The 27,522-nt window shown below is 41.1% G+C and overlaps 1 protein-coding gene across 1 annotated transcript; it reads right to left on the bottom strand.

The window, feature by feature from the left end:
* Positions 1–1,569: 1,569 nt before the first annotated feature.
* On the bottom strand, positions 1,570–23,162 carry SOST (sclerostin). The gene is made up of 2 exons (XM_066586499.1): positions 22,811–23,162; positions 1,570–4,080 (listed from the first exon to the last, which is right to left on the bottom strand). The coding sequence occupies exons 1-2, from the start codon at positions 23,031–23,033 to the stop codon at positions 3,662–3,664; spliced, it is 642 nt and encodes a 213-aa protein (XP_066442596.1). The 5' UTR covers positions 23,034–23,162; the 3' UTR covers positions 1,570–3,661.
* Positions 23,163–27,522: the final 4,360 nt, after the last annotated feature.

Raw genomic sequence — 27,522 nt, 5'->3', positions numbered from 1 at the left:
CCCAGCCTAAACACTGGTCCATCCCTTGAGACACATCTGTGCAATCGCTACATTTACCTGGTACAGAAGATAAGATAGGGGCCGAGTTTCCATGAGTTACTTGCATGCAGCTTCTTATAATACAGTTAACTCAATCCCCATAAAAATCAGTTTTGCAACCCAAATTTTAAAATGTCTGTATAATGGAAAATCACTTGTTAAGGAAGAAGCCAAAATTTGTCCAAACAGTTTTATTTACTTACAGAAATATTGGCATTTCCCGTTCAGTTGTGATATTTTCCAAGTGCAGCCATATTGGTTATTACTTTTGGATTAGCTTCTAAAACGATGGTAAAACAGTTACTTTTTATTGGTAGAACATGCTAACAATGGTGTTATTCAATTTTACGGAAGCTAATTCAAAAGTGAGTTTCACAGAGGCAGTACAGGTCCAGTACCAATTAGAGAAGCTAACTTAATGGACCTACAAACTAATAATATTAAAATATAACTTTTATTAATCTCAATTAAAATTAAAAGAAGGACAAACACGTACACATATTCAGAAAATAGAATAGAAATGAATAATCATCTACTTCGGGCCACTGTAGCAAAAATTAGGGACTATTAAGGCTAAGCGGTTGGAAGCCAACTTGCCCTTATTGTTCTAGTAGTCCCAGAATGCCAAATATTCTGAATTTTTAAAAAAATGATTACAGCGCAGGTGTCATCCCGGTTGGATGGGTGACAGAAAAAACCCTGAGCGATTTGTACATCCCTACGCGTTTCACCCAACCAGTGGGCTCTTCAGGGGCAAAAAGAAATAGATCCAGTCAAGATATACTGGATAGTGGCTAACTCTGAATAGATGGATTCGTTATTCTAGAAGAACCGTCAGTTAGAATGATCTCAACAGAGTAGAAAGAATATCTCGTTAGATTTTTCTGATAGATTCTCAATCAGAATGATATCGATGAAATAGAAAAGATAACCTGCTTTTTATCACTGCTGTCAGTCCACCACCAGGGCTGACATGCCGCCGTTCTTTTCATTTGTTTTGTTTCTATTCTATGTGCTATCAAGATTAGGCTTCTTTATATTGCTATTACGCTACATGCTCTTAAGCTTCGGCTTAGCTTTTTTATAGGTTAGCCAGGTCTATCTATCATCTTACTATACATCAGTTGAGAGATCAGCTAGCCTGCTAGTAACAAAACTAAACGGCTGTTCTCTGTCAGGAACCATAATCTAGCTCCTGTTCTATATAGAAACATAGACTTATTATAATTTCCTGCTAGCGTGATAAAAAGCAGGTTATCTTTTCTATTTCGTCGATATAGTTTTGATGATTTTCTGTAAAAAACAAAAGCTTAACCGCAGAATAACTGAAGAATCTGTTGATCGTGAGCTTCTATTATCCTTTAGTAACCAATATGTAAGTGTTGTCTTCTGACTAGGATACCCAAGTATTAGAAGTAGGTGGAAACAACGCATTTGACTGTAGAGAACTTCTTTTCCTATTTGAAGACACTATTTTACTCACACCCATTAGAGATTATTATAAATAACTTGAAGGTCATACACAAAGGTCGATCTTAATCAATGGTTTATTAACAATAGATCGAAATATCTAGGATAATATTAAAATATTTTAAGGCAATTTTCAGTTTCTTTCTATACAGTACAACATGTATACATTAATAAATAACAGAGAAATAAATACATTAACCAATGGAAGACATGCCAATAGACTAATCTAGAGGAGAACTTACTCAAGAAGAGCCTCCAAATATGGCCTTACAGTAGAACAGCTGAGCTTGACATCCTTGACACCAATATGTTCTATTCATTAGGAAGGAGTCTTTCTTTCTAACAAAATCACTGTATTTGTAACACTCAATGAGTTGTAACTGTACTATGTATTTTGCACAACCAATTGATCTCCATAGCTGGAATAATGTAGCTTTCTGGCCATACCAAAGCTAAGCCATAAATATTGGAGATGTTGGACATCACTGGTTTTAACATTCCATTTGTCGTATCTTGTATACTTTGCCAAACCTTACTTTAGTTATCCAATTTGTACAACCTCTATTTACATGGTCCACCTGACCATTTTCTGATCATGGGTGGAAGGAAACATTAACGCTTTCCTCAGCAACATTGAAAATGGGCAGCCCATGTAAAGTGCAGATGAGATGGATTCTCTAGAGAAATGAATCATTTTTGAGATTGTGCCCAATAAAGTGGAGTCCTAAATGGAGGACCCTATTCAATTACTATGGTTAGCAGTGCTAGAGTTCTGGGTTTGAATCTGACAAAGAGTAACATCTGCGTGGAGTTTATAGCTTCCTCTACATGTGTAGGTTTCACCCCAAACCCCAAAAATATACTGGTAGGTTAATTTGGCATTTAGATTGTGATGGGATGGGAACAGGACCATATTCAAGGAGAATTCATATAAAGTTATAGACCGTCTGTATTCTGTAAGGCCCATGCTATTTATTAGGGATAATGGAAAGGTATATTACATTTTTCGATGAAACATTGGCATTTAAAGACAATGGTAATCTTTTAAAGGGGTTGTACAAGTTGTGTAAAAGGCATCTCAATGGCCTATAATGTACAATAACAAAGCAGCCAATATTCATCTCTCCCTGCTTGTTTCCTGCCGGCATCTCCGGGTATCCGCTGTACTGTTTGTTTACAGGCTGCAGTCAGCCTGTGATGTCTGGTAAACCTGCTACAGCCAATGGCATCGCTTAGGAATTGTCACTGAGCACTATCATTGGCTGCAGTAGCTTGTTTGGAGATGACTCAGGTTGAGTGCAGTCTGTAAAGGTGACATCAGCAGGTAGATCTGGAGCCGCTGGTAGTGGGCAAGCTGGGAGAGGTGAGTATTAGCTGCTGTGTTATTTTACACTACAAGGGACCCATTCAAATGCCCCCTTTAATTATCTTTAATTTAATTAACTTTCAATATGGAATATACAAAAATCTACTTGAAGACAAAAAAGTTTATAGGACAAGCAATACTTCACCTCCTGTAGACAGCTGAGCTTGTATGAGGGACCCAGTAACTTTCTTTGAACTTTATAAAGTGGGTCTAACTCAAGGATGGACATGCTCAGCTACAACTGAGGGGTATGTTAGACAGTATGTTAAAAAGGACATTAATTACATTTTCATACAATATAAGTATAATTTATGGGAAAACGTTCTCTTATAAAGAGTGCCAGCTATATACACTATAATATATGACAAGCTTGTCTTTTGGCTATAGTACAAATCATGTACACACAGTTAGTTTCAAAGTCCATTTCACTTCATGCAATCTTCAAAATGTACATCATCTCTTAGTATAAAACTTTCCAGTAGTTTCTCAACCCCTCTCCTTCCGCTTCTGCATGGGAGCCGTCTGTACGAGAGGGCTGCCATTAAATACAAAAAGTAACTGAATGCTCTGGATTATAATATGTTGTATTACAAAATAATATACTGAGTATTTTCTCTTCTCTACTCCAGTCCAGTCATTCTGCTAAGTGGCCTGTTCATCTAGGTCAGCCTTAATCTTAAATTCCTTAAGCAACTCCTCAGACTTAATCTGTATGTGCTGAGTAAGTGAACACAGCCACCTCATCCTTACAAAACATATAAATAGCCTCTGCCTGATCTTGGATGATTAATATGCATTTTCCAGTTCATGCTGGGTTGATTTGCTCCTCAGCCTGGCAAGCCGAGGCTTTTTGTTCTTTGCAGGCCTCACTAAGTCTTTTCCAAACTCTTTTAGTTCTGATTGGTTGTGGAAGCGGGTGTATCTCTTGCATCGGCATGATGTCACCACTCGAATTTTGTATGTTCGCACTTCATTGTCAGGGCACATGAGTTGAATGCGTTGGGCGTGACTGTGAGCTGGCACACAACGAAAGTCCATTGAACTCTGGCGCCACCATTTTCCTCGGCCAATGGAGTTTGGAAGAAGATGGGATGGTAAACATTGGCCTGAACAAACCAGCTCCTTCACAGGTTTGAGACTGCGGCATGGACCATCTGTGATGTGCTGAGTAGAGCGCAGTTCTCTGCAGCTAAATTCTGAGGGATCTGAGGAAAGTAAGAGTGAACATACTTAGCATCGAATGTTTAGTATGGAATTTTATATACATTATACAATAATTACCATTCTACAAAATATTATTCATGTATGGAATATAAGAACCGTAGGTCCTCTCTTACAGGATAGCCTCAGACAACATATTCCCCAAAATGTCCTGAAAATGGCCCCTACTTTAGTAACCCATTAATTCATGAAACAGGTCTACACAGGGGTGTATTTTGAAGCTCCTAGGCCACAATGCAAAACCTGTAATAGGGTTACACCCAATGTTCATAGACCATTTATAATACTGGTGTCTCCATATGTCTTCTGCTTTGATATCTTCTCATGTACCCGGATCTGAGAGCAATCGCTGTTTTTGCTTATATACAATGGTTCCTGCACCATTGCTATAGCTCTTGACGCAATTATTGACTGCCTGCAGAGGGGTAGAAGCTCAAGTTGGCCTTCCCCTTTACTCGTGGGCCAGAGTAGACCCTAGGAATCACAAGATAGCCAACCAGTGAGCAAAGGCACAATGGTCAAGTTACACTTTACTAGTACGAGGTTGTCCACTTTGATGTTTGCTATGAAGCCATCTCTGCTTCATGTATATTTCTACTAATAAAATGTTCACATTCCTTTGAACTCAAAAAGTGCTAATTTATGGCCTGAACATCCTCAAATGACATAGATTTTATGAGTTATTATTAGGACAGTACAAAATCAGGTTCATAACTAGGTCTTGGGTAATGATGCATTTATATCCAGACACAGTATATTGCCTCAGATCCCTTTCTTCCAATGAGTGTATCAAAGTGTTACTGTGACTGGTGACTCCTGTAGGCTCCACATTTAATATAATCATGTGAATGGAAAAATTGTGGCAGAAGACCTCAGGCTAATGCAAAATAAGTAATGTGCCAAAGAACTATCAAATGCAAAGTTCAGAAGGGAACATTCAGTCTTGGAGTAACTTATAAAACTAACGTATGAAGAAAGAAAAACAGAATCTAACTTAATCATATCTGGTCTGATCTTATTTGATTTGAGTCTACTTCCAGAGACTGAAGGCTTTTCTACATGGAACGATTATCACTATAGATGAGCGAGTATACTCGCTAAAGGCAATTGCTCGAGCGAGCATTGCCTTTAGCGAGTATCTCCCCCGCTCAAGACTGCAGGTTCGAGTGGCGGCAGCGGGCACGGAGCTGCGGGGGAGGAGATATCTCTCTCCCTCTCCCCCCCCCCCCCCCCCCGCTTCCTCCTGCTGACAGCCGTTACTCACCGCTCCCCCGCACTGGCACCCGAACCTGCAGTCTCGAGCGGGAGAGATACTCGCTAAAGGCAATGCTCGCTCGAGCAATTGCCTTTAGCGAGTATACTCGCTCATCTCTAATTATCACTCATAATCAATGGATTGTGCAAAACTGAATTGTTCAGTGTAAACATGGCTAATGATTGAACGACAAATGCTAATTTGGGCGTTTTATGCAGGCAACCTGATGATCATTGACCAGTGTAAACAGGCAGTCATCCATCTATGAACGACTACCTGTTTATTCTGAAAGGAAGCTGGTGGCTGGAAAAGATCCTTTGGCATGCTCCGCTTCCATCTAGTGAGTGATTATCACACCTCCGTGAAAGCATAGGAGTAGGATTGAGCAAACTGACCTAGTAGAACCCTATTTCAGGTCGAACTTTGATAGAAGTTCGGTTTGGTATGAACTTTAACCAAACTTTCAGCAAAGTTCTACCCAAAACAAGGTTCTACTGGTTCATTCAACACTAATACTGAACACTGGTGTAATAGGTAATGAAGTAGTAGAACCCTGTTTCGGGTTGAACTTTGCAGAAATTTGATTCGGCATGAACCTGATCCTAGCTTTTAGCAAAGTTCTACCCCAAACAGGGTTCTACTGGTTCAGTTTGCTCAGCACTAGTCCTTAAAACAGGTGTACGACACTGTCTAAGAGCCATAAAAGCCCTGTATAATACACAGTGTTATACAGAGCTCTTATGGCTTTCAGACAGTGTTATATACCAGTTTTAGGCTGCATTCCCACGAATGTATATCGGCTGGGTTTTCACGCCGAGCCGATATACGTCCTCCTCATCGGCAGGGGGGGGGGAGGATGGAAGAGCCAGGAGCAGGAACTGAGCTCTCGCCCCCACTCTGCCTCCTCTTTGCCCCTCTGCACTATTTGCAATGAAAGGAGGTGGGGCGGGGGCGGGGATAAGTTCCGAGAATTAGCCCGCCCCCGTCCCACCTCTCCCCATTGAAAATAGTGCAGAGGGGCGGAGGCAGAGAGGGGGCGGGAGCTCAGTTTCGGCTCCTGGCTCTTCCATCCTCCCCCCTCCCTGTAGATAAGGAGGACGTATATCGGCTCGGCGTGAAAACCGAGCCGATATGGGAATGCAGCCTTAGGGGATCTGGTGAACTTCCAGTTCGGTTTGAAGTAATTTGGATCAAGCTGAACTTTTTGCTAAAGTTTAGCAAACTGGCCAAACCAAACTTTGCAAAAGTCTGGTCATCACTACACAGTTATCTTTGGGATAACTGTCGGGTGCTTAAGCGCAAGACAGTCGTGCCATGTAAAAAAAAAAACTCTAACACCGATATGTTCTTGAGTCAAGTCTTAATTTCTTTTTTCTTCTTTTCTTGCCAGTGGCGTTGGCATATGATAAGAACATCTACAGTTCGAGTGTACATGAACTCAAAGCAAATCTTAATGCAAAATATACTTTTAGAATTATCTATGAACTTGGCCAAATTGTTTGCTTCTCCAGTCCTCCTCTGCAGTAACAGATCACTTTCTTATTTCAAAGTGACCGAGTAGTCTGCCTCTTGAAGTAATGATACCATGGATTATAGTACAAAGAGATTCAAGGCTCCAGAAGTTCCCAAATTTTTCGTGTAATAGTGTGGGTTGTATGGAGGGGACAGCATCCTACTATCTTCAAAAGCAGCTGTGCTTTTGTGTCATCTCAATATCTGAGGGTCACAAAATTTTCATAGTAATACCGCTGTGCAAGTAAGTATAGAGCTGGTGCTTGTGCCTGGATACAAACTCTGTAATTCATTCATATACAATTTACTAAGGTCCGTTACTATACTGTAGATAACGCCATTATTCTCCTCCTTAAAATATATTTCTCATTATGGCTAGCTAAAACTACTCAACAAACAAAATACAAACTATATACAGAAATAATCTAAACCTGTGATCATAAAAGGCACATAAAAGGGCCCCAAGCAATCTTAAAGGGATATTATGGCCATTGACTATTGGTTACCTCTTCTCAAGATGGGCCATTAATAGTTGACTGGTGGAAGTCCATCATTTGGGACTGTCAGCACAACAGGGCCGGATGTCTGCATTGGTGCTTAGAGCTGGAAGTGTAATAGAAGGTTCACTCCCGTTCAAATCAATGGGAGCAATGCCGTCTATTACACTTTCAGCTCCAACCAATGATGCAGAAGTCTGACCCCGGTGCAGTAATAGGCCGAAGAATGAAATGAACAAGATACTGAGCAGTGAGCTCCCAATGATCAAATATTAATAATGACCTATCCTGAGGATAGGTGATCAATAGCAAACTTCCAGAATACCCGTTTAAGCATTAAATGTCACTGGGGAGGGGTGCATTCCATCTACACTGGAACCCTAGCTAATCCAAGTGATTCTTCAAGCAAAGTCCCCGATGAACCCTCCTATTAATTAGAGAGAAGAATATGTGTAAGGATAAATCTATCTGGTGTATAGAGTGCAATAGGTGTCTGACAGAAGAAGTAGGGTTGCCTTTATCAGGACGAATACCCTGCAGATAAGCAAGAACTGAATAATAAGGACTGTAGGGATTTTATCCATGCTATATAGTCTTAATGAGGTGAAGGAAGTTAATGTGGCTACAAGTCTCTACAAATTGTGAGCAGGCTGTGGCTTGCTATTCATAATTGTCTGTCTTACTGAGGACCATTTTATATGCCTAATAGTGATGAGCAAACTTTTGACTATTTTGAAATAGGGTTCTACTGGTTCCGTTTGTTCCACACTAATGCCTAATGAGGACAAGATTTGATTATCCATGGATACAGTTTGTGTTTTGTTTGTTGGGCAAGTTTAGCAAATCATAAAAAGGAATATATGTTACTGGGGTAATGAATGCAGTGATATATAGTACTATATCTCTGAGTTGTATCACATATGTGGGAATCCTAAGTATAATATACTGTAGCTCAAGAACTAAGAGTCTTTCTACATGGCCCAATGCGAGCTAGATAAACAGCACTGATCAATAAGATGGGTGCTTTTTTGCCTAGCTTTCACACAGGCCAAATCAGAATGTACAGGAGATGAATGATCATACATACAGTTTCATCACTGCCATTCACATGGGAAGATGTGCTGCTGACAATGGTGATTTCTTTTCAGCTGCACAAATGATGCGATCAGCCAATGAAAGAGCATTTGGTCATTCATCAGTTGATCAGGTGCAGCTTCATATGACCCAATGGGTAAATAAATGTTTCTATGAACTTTCTTGCCCAATCATCAGGTCATGTAAAAGGCCCTTAAAGGGAACCAGTCATCACCTTTCAGTCCCATGAACAACTTTGTTTGCTAATAAAGCAGTAGTGAGCTGGCGGAATTGGCAATTAAATGGCTGAGATTATGAATATAGCTGAATTTGCTTTGTTCTGCTGCCTCTGTAACAGCCATGAATGGGGAATGGGACCCGCATGTGTCAGACATTTATGGCATAACCCTTTAATATTTCAGTTTGCTTGGAGCTGTTTGCTCCACGCTATAAAAGACTATAACTAGAGATGAGCGAGCATACTCGCTAAGGGCAATTACTCGAGCGAGCATTGTCCTTAGTGAGTACCTGCCCGCTCGAGAGAAAAGGTTCGGCTGCCGGTGTGGGTGAGAGGTGATATGCGGCAGTGAGCAAGGGGAGCAGGGGGGAGAGATGGAGAGAGAGATCTCCCCTCCGTTCCTCCCCGCTCTCCCCCACCACTCCCTGCCCGCCGCCGGCAGTCGGACATTTTCTCTTGAGCGGGCAGGAACTCGCTAAGGGCAATGCTCGTTCGAGCAATTGCCCTTAGCGAGTATGCTCGCTCATCACTAACTATAACCGAATGCCATACAGTCTGCATCTCACATCTGTAGGAGATGGAGTCAATATTACAGGTCTCCTAGTATCTAGTAGCATCCAAGAAGCAAATACAGAATAATGCAAAATAAGTATAAAATATTCAATTTATGGGAGATAAAATGTTATTGTATATACTGCAGATTATAAGGGGAGGAGCATAACACAGAGATTCAAATCGGATGATGGAACAATACCACTGCAGCACCACCTATTGGAAAGCAGCATTCATGCAAGTCAATGTCAGACCTTTGTAAACAAGCCTTCTAACAACGACTAGGGCATTTATAAGGCTTTTGTAAAAAGTCTAACATTGACTTGCAGGAATGCTGCCTTCCAATAGGTGGCGCTGCAGAGATATTGTTCTATCTTTTCATTTGCATATTTCCCAGTGGAGCATGAACGGCCGTATAAGTCACCTTCTAGGTGCTCTCCTTAAGTACAAATGATACACTTTCTGACAGAGGTTTAAAGAACACCAAATTGAGAATCCCTGCCATGCTCCACCTCTTAGGCCACAGCGGTTTTGCCTATAGTATAGAAAAATCTGAAAAAAAAAAATCCCATACACTAGTGATGACTTGGTCCTTTAAAATAAGCTAAATAAAATCTTTGCCAATCGTATTCCTTTAAGTGACATCACTGGGGCCAGTGCATTGTAAGGAGTAAGAGATCTTAGCATAGCCTGTCTCAGCGTGAAGAATAAGGGAAGAACAGATGTGGGATTTGTGACCTAGTTATTTCTACTTCCGCTGCTACCTAGTAAAATATATCCGCTCTGATGTCATCATAGCTTATTTGGCCAATGTTAGAGAAATAAAACAAAAGCTGGGACTGTACTATATCTTTAATATATTTCCAATAACATTATAGTGCCTGGAGAGAAGAGCATTTAATAGCCAATACCTTGAGCTGACGGTTCCCTCATCAACACATATTACATGAAAAGGAGGCAATTTTGATTAAGAAAGCTGGAAAATGTGTTTCATTTCTTAAAGTATATATATATTTTTTTGCCCTACGGATATCACATCTAATTCAAATGCTTCATCAGATTAATGGGTTTGCAAATTCAACTTATCAAGCTTTCCAGAATTCTGGAGTTACATGGTCTAATGCTTCAAAGCACATTTTAAATGTGCCTTGTGGCCATTAACACAGGCTTTACTTTATAAATGGTTTATTACGTGCGCAGGAGTAAACACTACCAAATGCTCCGTCTGGATGTGGAGTTGATGTTTACAATATGCCAACCTCTATGAATTCGGGATCCTTATATGAGTTCTATAAGATCCGTAGGAATGCTTCATTATTTATATGGACTTCTATGTATAGTCTTTGCAAAAACTTATTAGAAAGTGACTTATTATTTCAATTTCACTTTTTTTATGCTAAACATATTTTTTGTGTTTTTTTTAATATTTTACATTCAACTATGTATATAAAAAGAAATCGTAATGTCTTGCAGTTTTCACTCTGGCCACTAACATTCTGTTCTGTACAGCAGCCACATGGACCATAGACAAAATGGACAGGGGGGGACTCCCAACTTTCACCGGAGAATGTTGTGGATATGCTCTGTGAGCTGTGTAGAGGTCACTATGCAGGGAGAGGGAGGAGGTAAGTTGTGACCATCACCTAGTGTGAATGTGAATGCAATGTTATCTACCGTGTTTCCCCCGAAAATAAGACAGTGTCTTATATTAATTTTTGTTCAAAAAGGTTTAACTTTTTTACATGTATAGCTGCCTGGACACTATTTAAATTGACTTTTTTAATGAACTGTTAGCAGGTCCTTATTTTGGAGTAGGGCTTATATTTCAAGCATCCTCAAAAAGCCTGAAAAATCATTTTGCAGCCTCAAAAATTCTGGAAAATCATGCTATGTCTTATTTTCAGGGTATGTCTTATTTTCAGGGAAACATGGTACATATAGGTGTCACCTTTCAGTGTCATCCTGCCTGTTATGATGATGAGATGGATGAAGAAAAGTTTTCTCTGCAGAACAGGAAGTGTCAGACTACTACAAGGTTCAATGGTTAGAGTGAAAACGGCAAAAAGGTTAGGATTTTAACAAACTATATAAATAGTGACTGGGAAAATATTTTAAAAATCACCGAAATAATGTAAAAAAAAAAATAATTTTATTGTAAAAACTTGATTTAAACAATAGGTTAGAGCTCTTTTACATTGAACAATAATTGTTCAGATTTTCGCTGGATCGAGGGAATGTGAACGATATCTTTCAATGTAAATGCTGCCAGTGACTGAACGATGAATGATAATTCATTCGCTTACCGCTCATGGTTCAGTTTCTGCAGGCATAAAAAAAATCAAATGACGATCGGCTGTGTAAACAGGCAGTCATTCATCTGTGAGAGACTGCCTGTTTACTGTGAAAAGTGAATGGAGGCGAGTACTGGGAGCAATTTCTGGCCCACTCTGCCTCCATTCACTGAGCAATGACTGCTGTTGTGTGAAAGCACACAAGAGATTATAGCTGGGGTGTCCGTCAGGCCCTTTTTCGCCCAACAGTTTTCCCGTGTGAAAGAAACCCTTATTTTATACTGACGCCATGGAATATTATGTAAAATAGTACAAATGGTGGAAAGGATGGACCGACGGTTTGTGTATTTGCGTACGGCATAAAAGCTTAGAGCATTAGCGTAGCCAATGGACCTTCAACCAGAATATCTTCATTTTGCTTATACGGAGCTTTGAGTTTTCCTAATGGCCATCACAGAGTTTAATGATAAAATTCTAGCTTCAGTAATGAGTTAATGACCATTGAGTTGACAACTTAATGTCCAGATCATTCTAAGTGCACCATGAATAGCTGATCTTTGCTCTATAAAAATCCGTTGATGTCGTAATACAGCAATGAATCGTAGCATTTCTCAATCCAATTGCTCACCTCCCCAACCACCTTCTTGTGTTTTTACTGCCTGAGCCTACCATTAACTCTCTCCCTGTTGATCTGGCCAACCATGGCCCATGATCTTACAATCAACTGATTATTATGCCCTGTAACAAGACATTCCAATAATTAGAGATGATCACTTTCAGATGTAAGGGGGTGCTGTACCCTGTTACAGTTGGCTGCAGTAAAGTTTGTGTTCCAGCATCAAAATGTGGTCTGCTGATCCATCTAGCAAACTGTGACTGTAGAGAATACGATGTATTCCAAGATGCTTACTGTTCCGACCCGTGTTCTTTCCGCCACCAATGCCCAACCCTCCTGTAGATGACCAATCCAGTGACCCTGGGTGTGGGGGGAGTACTTTCACTGACATTTCCGCCATATACATTTGATCTTTCCCTTTTCCCCATTCTAACAGCAGTATGTTAGAAAGAATTGGCATCTGATTCTGCGACCATCAGTGCCAGTGTGACATCTGTCTGTAGCAGCTGTAGGACGCATGTTTGAGACTCATCTAGAATCAGTTTTTTATGAAGTTCCTTTAGTGGCACTTTCAAGAATAGCTTCATAAACTCAGAAGAGCAGAAAAGACACCTTCGTCCCAATTCACCAGTCCCCACCAATGTTCTTTCCCGAGATGACCAATTGGCAGATGTTCAGCAAAGCAAGTAGAGCATGACTCAACCTGCTGTACTTCTTTCGCTGAACATTTGCCATAGAGGCTGAGTGAACCCATACACAAGACTGACAGGAGGGTTATATGATGGATTCTGATCTGAATGAGATTGTCTATCATTATGGGTACCCCTCTAACAGATCAGAAGGAGTCAATGTGATAACCAATGAAAATGATCAGGATGCCTTTAATCATTATATAGTCCTTCAAAATCAAGGTAGATCTTCCCTTGATACAATCATCAAGTGACATCCTTCAATTTATGACACATGCCCTAACAAGGAAGGGTGTCAAATATTGACAAGTCTCATTGGAAATGGTAAAATGATTTCTACTCTTCAACTAAAAGTTGTGAAGAGTTTATCAAACTTTTCTTATAAGTGACTATGCAAATCAGTGACCCCAACCCTTACATTTGCTATGAGGCTATGGGGTATCCATTACAGTTTGCTCTTCCACAATGTAATATATTGTCCATTCCTTTAGAAATATCAGACAAAAGTGAATAGAACATGTATGTAAATTGGTGGAGCAATGCACTGCCCAATTAATTCAGTACTTTATGCTAAAACACATTTTTCCCAGGGTAAATCCACTTTCAACCAGTGAACGCATTAGTGCACTTTGGCTCTTGAGAAGAAACGTAGGCTGCAAAGCATGAACGCCAGTGTGGTACCCACAACCCCTGCCGCTTTGTCACAATGTTTGCCCTCTTTGAGGTCACCAGTTATGATAACCCCCTGGGTTCTTTATTCTCTTTGGTACTTGTCAGTAGATTGTCAATGTAAATGCTTCACAGCATGGCCTCGAACTCTCATTGTGTTTCGACATACCACCAATGGACATGAAAGAGCTGTGCCATTTAATTGGCAGCCTTTAAATGGATTGCCGTGGTTAAAATTAATTAAAAGCAGAATGCAAACTGTACTGCAGTATGTGAAAAATCCATTCAATCATTTCCTGTGTGGGTGTTGAAGGCATTCTTACGCTGAGAATGATATCAGTGACTGTATGAAAGAACATGTATTCTTCGCTGGAACACAGGAATCATTTATAACCAGAGTAAACTGTGGAAATTAGATTATATGCATCCACATTCTGTCTACAGTCTCACAAGTTATAATACCGCCGTATCATTTTCCTGATGAGATGTGTAAACACCGCTTTTTCCGATCAGCGGGATGACTCTACAGCCGTACGTTCTATTCCCACTGCGAATATTGATATTTCCTATTTAATTCCCCCCCCAAAAGAGAGTAGTGATGGACCCATAAATATTAAATAGGAACGGCTATTGGTACTGAGGTTACACAGGTGTATTCTCAATATACGCAAAGGTTGTATATATACATGGACAGCCTTGACTACATGCCAACTCATGGCACTTGCTGCCAGATTGTGGCTGGAGAGGCATCAGGCGGATGTAGGCTGAGGATGATCACCCCCCCCCCCTCCTTAGGACTGCCCAGCCAGATGATCTTCTTTCTCCTTTTGACAGTGACTTGGGGAGCTACGTGAAATTAATTCTGCTACTGTAATTATGTTGTAAGCTTGGTGCTGGGACTGTATTTATGTACTGAACTTGGTTCTCGTACTGTAAGTTATAAGCTTGGTTCTGGTGCTGTATTCATGTTATGGGCTTGGTTCTGGTACTGTATTTATGCACTAAACTTGGTTCTGGTACTGTAAGTTATAAGCTTGGTTCTGGTACTGCATTCATGTTATGAGCTAGGTTCTGGTACTTTATTTATTCACTGAACTTGGTTCTGGTACTATAAGTTATGAGCTTGTTTCTGGTACTGTATTCATGTTATGAGCTTGGTTCTGGTACAGCACATATTCGCTGAGCTGTTCTGGTGTGGATTCAATGCCATCACCCTCCAACCTCTGATCCAGTCACCATCCTGCCAGTCTCTGCTCACTTTCAGGAAGCGCAATCATACGCCATCTAATCCTGTGACCAATGGTGCCATTCCCTGGCCTCAGTGGTCAAAATGCTGCGGTGACTATAGTGTTGCTTTTTATTAAACAGCATTGAGGCACTTCATGAAAAATATTTAAAGCCACTGGACAATCCCTTCCCAGCAAGGCGAGGGCTATTTATTTGGAAGCCACAGAAGGGAGCGCATTACTGTAGGGTCATAAATGGGGACTTATTGCCGTGGGGGTCACAAAAGGGAGCTTACTACTGCGGGGACCACAAATGGGGACTTATTACCTATTATTAAGCCCCCATATAAAAAACGGCGTCTGGCCTGTGAAAAGGAACATAGCCTACGCACAAAAATAAATTATACCACGGCCACGCACTCTGCTTTTCATGTTCTCCCTGGAGGCTGTCTATAAAAGTTGGCAAGTATGTTGTAGGTTTATGTAAATGGGTATTCAAATGTACAAATTATGACCCTTGAAAGTGTAGGTGAAAAATGGGGCAAGTATGGGGCATCGCTGCCCAATAGTTACAAAATAATGCAGATTACAATGGGATTCTTGAGAAAGTGACAGATATGTACAGAGATAAGATAACAGCATTGGGGGCCGCCCTCATTTGGGACCCCTGTTGATCTGTTGATGTGACTTCTGTCAATATGGTATCAGAGCCAAAATGCATCAAATCTATCGACAGAAAAGACTATTTCCCCATATGACATGTGGAACAAGCTGGTCAGAGCTGGCACTCTGAAGATGAAGTTGGGTTTCTATGTTTTCTCCTATGTTATGTGTTAGTTTTACAATGTGCTACCTATACAATGTAATGTTTATATGCCAATAAAACTCGCCCGCTGCCGCTTCTTGTCAATCTGAAGTCTGGAGACTCATGGAGATAAGTGGTAATGTTTACATCCAATGCCTGGAGTGATGAATGGGCCTCCATTATCTGTATTATTACACAAAGCTCCCACATCCTCAGCCACAGCGGCAATCCAAATATACAGAAGTCATTAGATTAACTTGGTATTTATGCTGCATTTAAAAGGGCATTAACCCCATCAATGCTAGGGGTGACATACATTAGCTGTAGTAGATACTCTGTTTCCCTGAAAATAAGACATAGCATGATTTTCCAGAATTTTTGAGGATGCAAAATGATTTTTCAGTCTTTTTGAGGATGCTTGAAATATAAGCCCTACTCCAAAATTAAGCCCTGCTAACAGTTAATTAAAAAGTAAATTTAAATAGTGACCAGGCAGCTATACATGTAAAAAAGTTGAACCTTTTTGAACACAAATTAATATAAGACACTGTCTTATTTTCGGGAAAACACGGTAGTATGGAGAAAAGAAGGTGGAAAAACCCGAATAAGAATAAAATACATCTGGACTATATCCTATGAAGGGTGTATAGGTCCTTAATAGGAAGGGACTTATTATTTGTATAGAGCCAACCTATTCCGCAGCACTTTCAGGTAATTTGTTTATTACCCTCCAACAAACTCGGTACTCATTTTACAGACCTCGGAAGGATGAGAGGCCAAGTCAACCTTGAGCCGGCTACCTGAACCACTCAGGGATTGAACCCACAACCTTTAGGTCTTGAGGGAGAGCTTAGGACTGCATTCTGCTGCTTTAAGACTCTGTTCAGCAAGTACAGCTAACCCCAACTGACCGTCTCAACCTCCAGGGTGGACATATAGAGAATAAATACCAAAAACAGTTCAAAAACTGTGTATAAGGTACAACCTGGCCAAAACACCAGAAGTCTGCTCCTCACTCTTGATGTATGCCTCCATAAAATACAGAGGAAGAGGCATAATGGCCTCAAAATGCATATACATGTGCTGGTTATGTAATAAACTGAAAAGTTAAGCAATACTACCATTGCATACCCATACATGTCCCCAGGTTGTGCCTTTTATACCCAGTTTTTTACCAGGTTTTTTGGTATCTACAAGAGCTGTAATGACCAAGACAAACAGTGGCATTCAGGGGAAGGCAAACATTTGCTCATTAAATGCAGAGATAGTGCAAAGATTAGAACATTTATATTTGTCACCTGTGTGAATCCCCTTTATTACCCTGCAAAGAGGTTGTCATGGTCCAAGCTTCTGAAAGACCATCTATCAGTCATATCTAGGTCAGACAATGCTCTATGATAATGACACCTAAGTGATCCTTCCCCTATCCTCCCTGAGAATATAGCCTGGGGGACACCTGTTACCTTCATACCTTCGATACAGACATTCAACCTATTGGGTATAGTGATAATATTTGAGAGAACGAAGCCCTATGAAATGGGCAAGGGCACATCTTAAGGTGCCCATATATTTCAATAGCTGTTGCGGTTATTTCTCCAATATCCCCTATAGGCATGAGCTCTTGGTTCAGGGGGTAAAGTTTACTGTTGTTTATAGAAGTTTTATGTTATTTTGTTGTATACTGTGCCTTTAAGAGGCAGTAAGATTGAAGGAACATAGAAAGGTGGGAAAGAGAACGGGAAGAGAGAGAGCAGGCTAAGCTACAGACCAGTGTGATGCCAGGAGTAACACCTGAAAGGCTGTATGAGTGCAACGGCTAACGTCCTCTGGATTTCGGCCCTTCCGGTAATAGCTCTCCAATAGAAACCTCTGATTGGTGATCTGTTGACCGCCGGTAAGATTGAACTCAGAAGAGTGCAGATCAGGTAAAAGAGAGACTGCTTCCACCATTCCTCCTCCAACTTGTGCTAACCTATATTAACGGACTCAAAGACTGAGCACTGACTGGCACAATAAACTAGTTCTGTTGCAATGTAATGGTTATGCATTCGGGGTTTGTCACCTGTCCACATACCCACTGGTGCTCTCCGAGCAGCTGGGACCAGCTCAGCTTGCTACTCTCCCCAGAACCAGTATGGCTGGAACCTGACCATGGATCTCTGATGGCCCAGCTGTCACTAAGGGAGGATAAAGGGATATGACCAGCCAAGCAGAAATATACTCTCTACTCCACAAGGAGAAACTTGGGTTCAGTTCACCAAAGGTGGGGAGTATGTGACTGATGCTCTTGTTATGAGGACCCCAGAGGATGCCGAACCCTCAGCCTGCGGCCCAATTACATCTGAACATTCATGGGTTTTCCATGGAGAGAATGGAGATACCCACTTCCAGGCAGCTTTAGTGACAACTTGTCTCTAGGAAGAACAAAAGTATCAGGCATTGATATACAAGGTGCCTAATCGTTCTTTCCCCCAACATCATGTGTCCTCATATACATACAAAAGTAGGTTAGTCCTACCGAAAACAGCAGGTTCCGATGTCTTTCCACTAATGTGTGGGGTGGGCTTTACAATAGATGTAAAGATTCACTGCATTTCAGAAAAATGAGACTATTTCCGTACTTCTCACGGAGTCTGTTGTAGCGGCAGCATGCATGCTCAGCCGCCATTCTTCTGGTAGGTTCATCTAAGCCTCAAGATAACCTTTCTACATGCCTAGGACTTGGGCTTTCTTGTGATATTAGATGATGCCCTGTGAACTGTAGAGAGTCAAGCTAATTCTAAAAACAGTTCCATGATGTGGAATAGCATGCATGCCTTACATTATTATAGAATAATAGATTTGTACATCGTGTAAATTAGAAGGGAATTTTGAAGAAAAACTAAAAATTCATAAGCGGTAAGTCATTGATTCAATTCCTAAAATTCTCCAAACTAGACATGGGAAGATACATTCACAGACGACTTTGACACTCATAAAAGCACAGATTGTATTTAAGGGTCAGAAATATTTGCCGAGAGTTGTGTCATAGAGGAAAAAGTTGGATGAAGTTGATATTTAAAGGGTCTTCTTCAACCATAATTTATTTTTTAGAAAAACTTGATTAGAGATGAGCGAGTATATTCGCTAAGGCACATTACTCGAGCGAGTAGTGCCTTAGCCGAGTATCTCCCCGCTTGTCTATAAAGATTCGGGGGCCGTCGGGGAGGAACGGGGGGGAGATCTCTCTCCACCTCTCCCCCCCCCCCCCCCCGCTCCCCGCCGCAACTCACCTCTCACCCGCGCCGGCCCCCGAATCTTTAGAGACGAGCGGGGAGATACTCGGCTAAGGCACTACTCGCTCGAGTAATGTGCCTCAGTGAGTATACTCACTCATCTCTAAACTTGATACCCCAGGAAGACATTGGCGTCTACAAGCTGCTATTCATTTTCTATTCTCTCCTGGTTGCTATTGATGCACTGCTTAACAACCATAGTCAGGAAATAGAGTTGATAAGGAGCATGTCCCTAGCAACCAGTCTGTGTCAGCTTGTGTCAGAACTGTCACTGAGTAGGGGCCAGAGAGATAGCAATGAGGCTGTGAAGCACTAAACCGCACTGTCCTGTACCACTTAGGCCTCCTTCACACAAGCGTTTTTGCGTGCGTATTGCGCAGAGAATAGAACCCATGGTTTTTATTGAGTTCATTCACACTTTTGCTTTAGAAGAAAGGCTACAAGCTCTATGTTTGTGCCCATTTGCGCACCTAAGACACCATGGTGGTGCCCAAATGCGCACCTGATTCACTCAAAATTGTGCAATGAACTGTGCACCTAATTCACAGGGAAATCGATAACACCATGGACTAATTAGGCTGCACTGCCTTTTCAATCAGGTGTGTCCCGTGCCGATGTAAATGGCCTTGGCAGGGCAGAAAGTACAGTTAAAAGTGCCGATATGCGCATGATAGCGCCACCTTCACAGCACAAAAAATCGTGCTATCGCAAGCATATCTTTGCCTATGCTCATCTGTAGGAGCCCTTACTGCCACATGTAAAGCGGGGTAATGTTGTACCCTTAGGGTGTATTTATGGGCCATATGCATATTTTGGCCCGTGAATTCGCAGCGTATTCATGGGTCAAAATACACTGATACATTGCCTATTTCTGCCTATTGGTGTATTTGCGTGCCCATTGCTTTTGTGCGTTACATATGCAGCGAGTACGCAAGTTTCCTGTGTATGTACGCATGCCCATCGATTTCAATGGGTTATTACAGTGCGCAGTACGCACCAAGATAGAACAGGTTGGGTTTTTTTTTACTCAACCGAAAGTGACATGAAAAATAGGCAGTAGTGAATTAACCAAGTGAAATCAATGGGATCTTTTCGCTGCACATTAACGCTTGTGTGAATGAGCCCTTACATGCAGTCATCATACGGTAGTTGACATCTTGGAAGGAGGTTATTTAGAGTCCCTATTGGTATTTTTACACTGAACTAATCATGTTCTCCATGTTCTTTGTCAATAGCTGTGACGTTTGAAATCTCATATAATAGATACAACTGGTTGGATGTGTTCTATCAATTAATGTCCATATACCACACCATGGTCATGATGAAGACCGTGATGACACTCCTATATGAAAAATGACAGAGAGACACGAGCAAGCACAACACCTTTGTCAACATATTCTGCAGCACCAATCAACAATCACAGTTCAATCAACCCATTGGTGATCTAGGTTGGGTTCAGTAGAACCTAATGGAGGGTACAAGTATTACAACTAGATTTTGCCCATTAAAATGCACCCATATTACAACCATGTCAAATCAACCTTAGTGGTATGATTTGCCATCAATGGTTTTCAACATTGTTCACTTCCCCAGTGAGTTATGTAATTAACATGGATCATTATCTAAGCCATAGGATATCAGCAATCTCCTCATCAGACATGGACTAAAGCTAGTGATGAGCGGACTTTTCAAAGGTTCAGTTCAGCCAGTTCACCAAACTTGGGCCAAAAGTTCAGTTTGGTCCAAATTAGTTTGAACTGAACCTGACCTTCCCTAATACCCCTAAAACAAGAAGAGGAAGGTAAAGGAGATGAAGACATTTTAGTGGGTTTGGCAGAGACAAACCACCCAAGGTTCGGGTTCATGCTAAACCAGACTTTAGGCAAAGTTCGACCAGGGTTCAACTATTTTGGTTTGCTCAACACTAACTAGAGCCAATGCTATCCTACATATCTTCTACATTCCATCCTCCATGTTATTAGCACAGACTAACCACATGGACTACCAGTGCTCTCCGCATTTTAAAACACCCAAGCAAGGTTTTGAAATCAAACCAGACCACTAAAGTGTCCCTCCAACCTTACATTAGAAAGGGTATAGTAGCTTCTATAGCACAGTGACAAATAAGTGATCTTGAGGTAGTAGAATCCTGCTTCGAGTCAAACTTTGCTGAAATTTGATTGGGCATGAACCTGATCCGAGCTTTTAGCAAAGTTCTACCAGAAACAGGGTTCTACTAGTTCAGTTTGCTCAGCACTAGTCCTGAATACTGGTGTACAACACTGTCTAAGAGCCATAAGAGCCCTGTCTTACACTCTCAGGGCATTATACGGGGCTTTAATGGCTCTTAGACAGTTATACACCAGTCGGACTAAACCGAACATTTCAAAAGTTTCCTAATCTCAATTTTATGACGTGTATGTAAACATGTCAGTGATCTACATGACTAATATATGTGTCCACTCATGTAGCAGAGCCGTGACAGCTAATAAAGCAGAGCTAGGTTTATTTCTAAAATGCTCTGCAAAATCGCAATGGTTGGGGGGGGGGGGGGGTTTACATGGGACTGCTGGTTATCCTGGTATAAAGTGGTGTACAAGGCACAAAAACACAATTGAATGACAGATTTAGTTCTGCTGCATCTATATGTGCTGTAAAAGAATTTCCCTTATCTCATACAATATTCATTTTGCACACCGCACAATAATATTATCAAGAGACACATCTGTAATCTTATCGCACCTCCTGGCTTTAATTAGAACTTACAAATTAGAATTGTATATAACAACCATAAGGAGTGACGGTTAAAGGGGAGCTCTACCTTAGTCCATCACCCAATATGTCATAGAGTGATATTTAGAAGTCAGGAACCCCCTATTCTAATAATTACATCAATCTACCCCCAAGCCTATGGTGATATGCTGTTCTACTTATTAGATACATAGCATGACCGCTGTGTGAGTACCTACAGACATGTTGTGTACTACCTGGGGTACATGTATCCGACATTGAGAACCTACAGTACTGTGCAAATGTTTTGACCAGTTGTGGAAAAAATGTTGCAAAGTAAGAACTTTTTTCAAATACAGAAGACATCTGATTGGCTCCAAATATATTCTGCAGCAGGACAACAGCCCCAAATATACAGCCATCTTCAGTGTAAAGAAGAACAAGGAGTCCTGGAAGTGATTGTTTGACTCCCTAGAGCCCTGACCTTAACATCATTCAGTCTGTCTGGGATTAGATGGACAGACAGAAGGATTTGAGCAAGCCTACATCCACAGAAGATCTGTGGTGAGTTCTCCAAGATGTCTGGAACAACCTCCCTGCCGAGTTCCTTCAAAAACTGTGTGCAAGGGTGTTTAGAACAATTGATGCTATTTTAAGTGGTCACACCAAATACTGATGTAATTTCCATTTCACTTTTGTTCAGTCACTCTGCATTTTGCTATTCGACAAAGTAAACTATTAGCACTTCGATTTTTGAAAGCATTCTTACTTTGCCGCATTTTTTCCACATCTGCCTAAAACGTTTGCGCAGTGCTGTAGCTCATAGAGAAAGCCCCAATGACAATATCGTCACATCTCAAAATACAAACCAATCTGCCCATACATACTTGCTCAGGTCAGCGCCCTCCTGCAACTTTCCTTCTACAGGTTATTTCAGTCCAAGACTTACAGGGTACATTTAATTACTCATTTCCCCGTAATTTAGAATTAATGAAGTTTAGGACCCTGCACCTTCCTTATTAACATACATACACATCAATGCACAAACATTACACTTTTTTCTCATCCACAGTGCTGATGTAGCAGAGCTGAATTGTCATTTATTGCTTCTGGAGGCTGCATCTTCTAAATAAAGATAAGTAATATTTTTCCTGCAGTCCTATGTAAAAAAAAAAAAAAAACACCGGCCACGCATCATCATGAGCTTCTATACCACTCAGCTCTGCTACACTCGCACAGAATATAATGTTTGAAAAGTTTGTAAGTTTTCGAGCTGCGTAGTTACCTGCTGGATCTGTGGATTGGTGCAAGTACCTTCCTCCGTGCTTAGCTTGGTTCAGCGTATAATTGTCGCTGGTGATGGTCGCTGCTACGATGGCTTCCGTATTTTCGATGTTCCCTGGAATGATCTCCGTGGCATCGTTTTTAAGAGACGGCCATCCCAGCACAGGATCAAGGACAGTGTGGATGAGCAGAAAGGCACAGTGTAGAGCCAATGCAAAGTACATGATGCTGCTTCTCTGATGCTCCTTCCAGCTCAGTTGTAGCTTCAGATGTTACTCAGACACAAATCATTCTCCTTTTTTAAATCTTTTTCTTCAGCCGGGCCAGCCAATGACAAGAGGGATAGGAAGGACTTAATCTGAGCTTCATTCATGCTACAGAGGTGTTTTACAAGGAGGCGTGCTCTGGTTATCCGGTCTCGCTAACTCCTTGATCCCTTCTCGTCTCCCCCTCCCATCTCACAGTTTAGGTAGCCAAATGATCTGCTTTCATAAGTGCCTGGAAAACTGTCACTGTTGCAAAAGCGTCTCGTGTGTAATCCTTGGACTGTAGGATGATCAAAGGGATTGTTGAGGGGAAGATGAGACGTAATAAACCCACTATATCCCAAATTATTCCTCAATCATTCAAGTCAATCTAATTGGCCGGACAAATGCTCCATCGTCTTGTTGGCACACTTGGCTGTAGTATAGGAGGATCCAAAAAGAAGGGGGAAAAGTCAAGCAGATTTCTTCATAAAGAAATGCACATTTAACAATCAGAATACTGTGAAAAGCTAGAAGGACTCTTCAAGTTTTTATTGCACCTTACAGATGTTTGATGTGGGTGACAGCAGACGAACTAAAACAACACATCTCTGCTGCAGTGGAATTGGTAACAGAGAATATGCCAGGACGGTTCTGGGCAGAACTGGACTAATGACTTGACATATGTCCTCTCACCAATGGTGTCCACATCAAACATCTATAAGGTGCATTACAAACTTGAAGAGTTCTATTGTTTCATGTCATTCTGGCTGAAGTCATGTATGAAAAAATAAGCTTTATTTTGCACCATTGTTTTTGAATCACTCTGTAGTTTATGTACTATATAGTTCACTGTACGTTGGCAATATATGGCAGCATTATTTGGGCACAGTATATTATTTGCCACTGTTTGAATCTCTTTGGTAATAGACCGTCATCATACTAGTACTGCATACTTTATTTCCAGAGATCCACGGCATACACTATCATCACGACCTCAGTGGACCATAGCTGCCTGGGTACAATTCCCTAACCGCACAGCGTGCGGAACATCACTACAGTCTCTTGTAACTTTTCCATGGTGCATTGCGCTGCTGTAAATGCCTTCCTATCATGGTATATATATATTTCCACACCAAGTGCTTAACCCCTCCATACTTAGTACAACAATGTTAACACATATCAACTACCTTAAGCAGTCATGTACGTCTGTCATAGTCCATAACATGTGTGCATCCTTAGTTGTCGGAGTCCAGCCTCACATATCTGGCAGCCTTTGTATCCAGTTCCATTGTACGGTCAGCATCTTTTGGGACAAGTCCTGTGTGGGAAGGGAACCTTCCTCTCCTCCATTGTGGCTTGCAAATTTCAGCCCCAGATCATCAGGGCCGTTTGTGAATGTCATGGTAGGCCAGTGGTCCATCAGATCTACTGTTAGCTCCCCAACATGGAAGCCAGAATACTTAAAAGTCCTCCTTATGTGCTGCTCCCCTAGCATGGGGACTGCACTTCATTCTCACACGGCAGCCGCCACATCTCTTATAGACTGATAGTAGACTTTTGCGCCGCTGGGCCAGCTCCTGTGTAGTGCTGAAGAGTTTAGAACAGGTCTGGAGGATTGGTCACCAGAGGCTTCTAGCCAAAGGGCTTCCTCAGCCAGATCGGGCATGACTATACCCAAGGGAGGCTCGGTGGTTGGTTCTCGGATCGAGCTAACCAGGAAGCACCCAAGGTTGGAGACTTGCAGGAAGGATATGGTAGGCCCGAATCTCGTCCCTTCTGGTACACATCGTAGCTGCAGCTCCCATAGTTCCCATGTCCAATCACTTAAAGTCTACATGCTTGCTGTAAACTGGTGTCATTACTTTGAAAGGCCAACATGGCGATATAAAACAAGTATATAGGCTGTTTCTGCTGTCTACGTGGGAATATTGGCCTTGCGCAGTGCTGGCCGAGCTTAGTACTGGTACAGCATGCATTCCGAGCCTTGTTTTTTGTGATAATCTAACTGTCCATTGGACTAATATTGCAGGGTCTCACTCTTGTAGAGAAAGTATTTCAGCAATAGGGACCTTCTATTTCTTTTCTATTTCTTTCCTCTGTCCCAAAGCAATCTCTCTTGAATTCCTTTCATGCATTCAAGATGGCCACCAGCAGCAATACCAGAGTGTGGGGATTATCCCCATACCCTCACCATACTGTAGGACAGAACATTCTGGGTGGTGACGTACTAGCCATGTCACCACCCACATCATCTATGAAGCGGGGCAGAACCTCCTCTCTGCAGCCTTCTATGAAGCTTCTCCAAAATGGTGTTTTGTGCCCTCTCCTGCCTCCCCTTCCCTGGCCGGGAGTCTGGCTGATGGAGAGAGGACTTCTGACACAGCGCTATCACTGGAGCATATATATCGAGAATAGAAAGGATGTTTAAGGCAGATGGAAAGAGCAATGTATATAACACAGTATAAGGTAGAAGCGAATAAGGCCCACACAAAATAAATAGGCACAGGTACTTAGCTGATAGGAGTCCGCTGCCTCACCAAAATTCCTCAGACAGGAAAATTACCAGCGCCCATGTAGAGGTGGGCTCAGAGTAAATACACTACCATCATGGCTGATGTATAGATATGAGATAGGTAGATAGATAGATAGATAGATAGATAGATAGGATACAGATAGATGGATAGATATGAGATAGATAAATAATATATAGACAGATAGATATAGATATGAGAGAGATAGATAGAAAAATAGATATGAAATAGATAGATAAGAGATAGATAGATATGAGAGAGATATATAGATAGATATGAAAAAGATAGATAGATAGATACAAGATAGATAGATATTAGATAGATAGATAGATAGATGTGAGATAGATAGATAGATGATTAATAGATCGATAGATATGAGATAGATAAATAATAGATAGACAGATAGATATGGATATGAGATAGATAGATATATGTAATCAATAGATAGATAGATATAAAATAGATAGATATATAGATAAATAGGATACAGATAGGTAGGTAGATAGATGATAGATAGATAGATAGATAGATAGATAGATAGATAGATAGATAGATAGATAGATTAATAGATGATAGATAGATGTTAGATAGATAGATAGATAGATAGATAGATAGATAGATAGATTAATAGATGATAGATAGATTAATAGATGATAGATAGATGATAGATAATAGATAGATAGATAGATAGATAGATAGATAGATAGATAGATAGATAGATAGATAGATAGATATGAGATAGATAGATGATAGATAATAGATAGATAGATAGATTAATAGATGATAGATAGATAATAGATAATAGATAGATAGATAGATAGATAGATAGATAGATAGATAGATAGATAGATTAATAGATGATAGATAGATGATAGATAATAGATAGATAGATAGATAGATAGATAGATAGATAGATAGATAGATAGATAGATAGATAGATAGATAGGATATAGATAGATAGATATTATAACTGAGTAAACATGGATGGGAATGGTGACTAAATATGTGACATAATCTGTTTAGAGCGTTGTTGGCTGTGATGTGATTACTAATGGGAGATAATCATTTCCAGGAGTGTTTGTCAGTAGACATTATTACTATGCTGATATCTATGGTTGTTCCTATCTGTCAATCTTCTAAAAACTATACTTAAATGGAATATTGATATCAGCAGTCTGTCACTTAGGTATCATTCACACAGCAGTTTTCTATATACTGTTGGACTGCATCTGAGGGTTCCGTCACACGTGCTGAAAATGGCATTGTAGCGGAACCCCTAAACTGAACCAAAACAAACCATTCTGTAAGGATCCGCAGAAGGGGATCCACTGTGCCACACATTGGTTTGACTTAGGGCCAAATGCAGAGGCGGCACCTGATGTACTCTGGTCCTAACTAGAGATGAGCGAACGTACTCGTCCGAGCTTGATACTCGTTCGAGTATTAGCGTGTTCGAGATGCTCGTTACTAGAGGCGAGTACCACGCGATGTTCGGGTTACTTTCACTTTCATCTCTGAGACGTTAGTGCGCTTTTCTGGCCAATAGAAAGACAGGGAAGGCATTACAATTTCCTCCTGTGATGTTCCAGCCCTATACCACCCCCTGCAGTGAGTGGCTGGGGAGATCAGGTGTCACCCGAGTATATAAATCAGCCCCTCCCGCGGCTCGCCACAGATGCATTCTGACAGAGATATGGGAAAGTGCTGCTGGTGCTGGAGCTGCTATAGGGAGAGTGTTAGGATTGATTTTAGGCTTCAAGAACCCCAACGGTCCTTCTTAGGGCCACATCTGACCGTGTGCAGTACTGTTGAGGCTGCTTTTAGCAGTGTTGCACAATTTTTTTTTTTGTATATCGGCCGTGCAGAGCATTGCGTCCGCAGTCTGCAGTCATTGTACAGAGTATAGGGCCAGTACTGGTGAGGCAGGGAAAGAG

Source organism: Eleutherodactylus coqui, chromosome 13 (assembly GCF_035609145.1).
Source record: "Eleutherodactylus coqui strain aEleCoq1 chromosome 13, aEleCoq1.hap1, whole genome shotgun sequence".
In the NCBI taxonomy this organism is placed as follows: Eukaryota; Metazoa; Chordata; class Amphibia; order Anura; family Eleutherodactylidae; genus Eleutherodactylus; species Eleutherodactylus coqui.
This window is presented reverse-complemented; position numbering and strand designations above follow the sequence as displayed.

Bases quoted from the DNA above. Each gene is read 5' to 3' on its own strand.
- SOST (XM_066586499.1), bottom strand. From the start codon at position 23,033: ATGTACTTTGCATTGGCTCTACACTGTGCCTTTCTGCTCATCCACACT. The intron at 4,081-22,810 runs GTAACTACGCAG...TACTTTCCTCAG, and splicing joins CCAATCCACAGATCCAGCAG to ATCCCTCAGAATTTAGCTGC.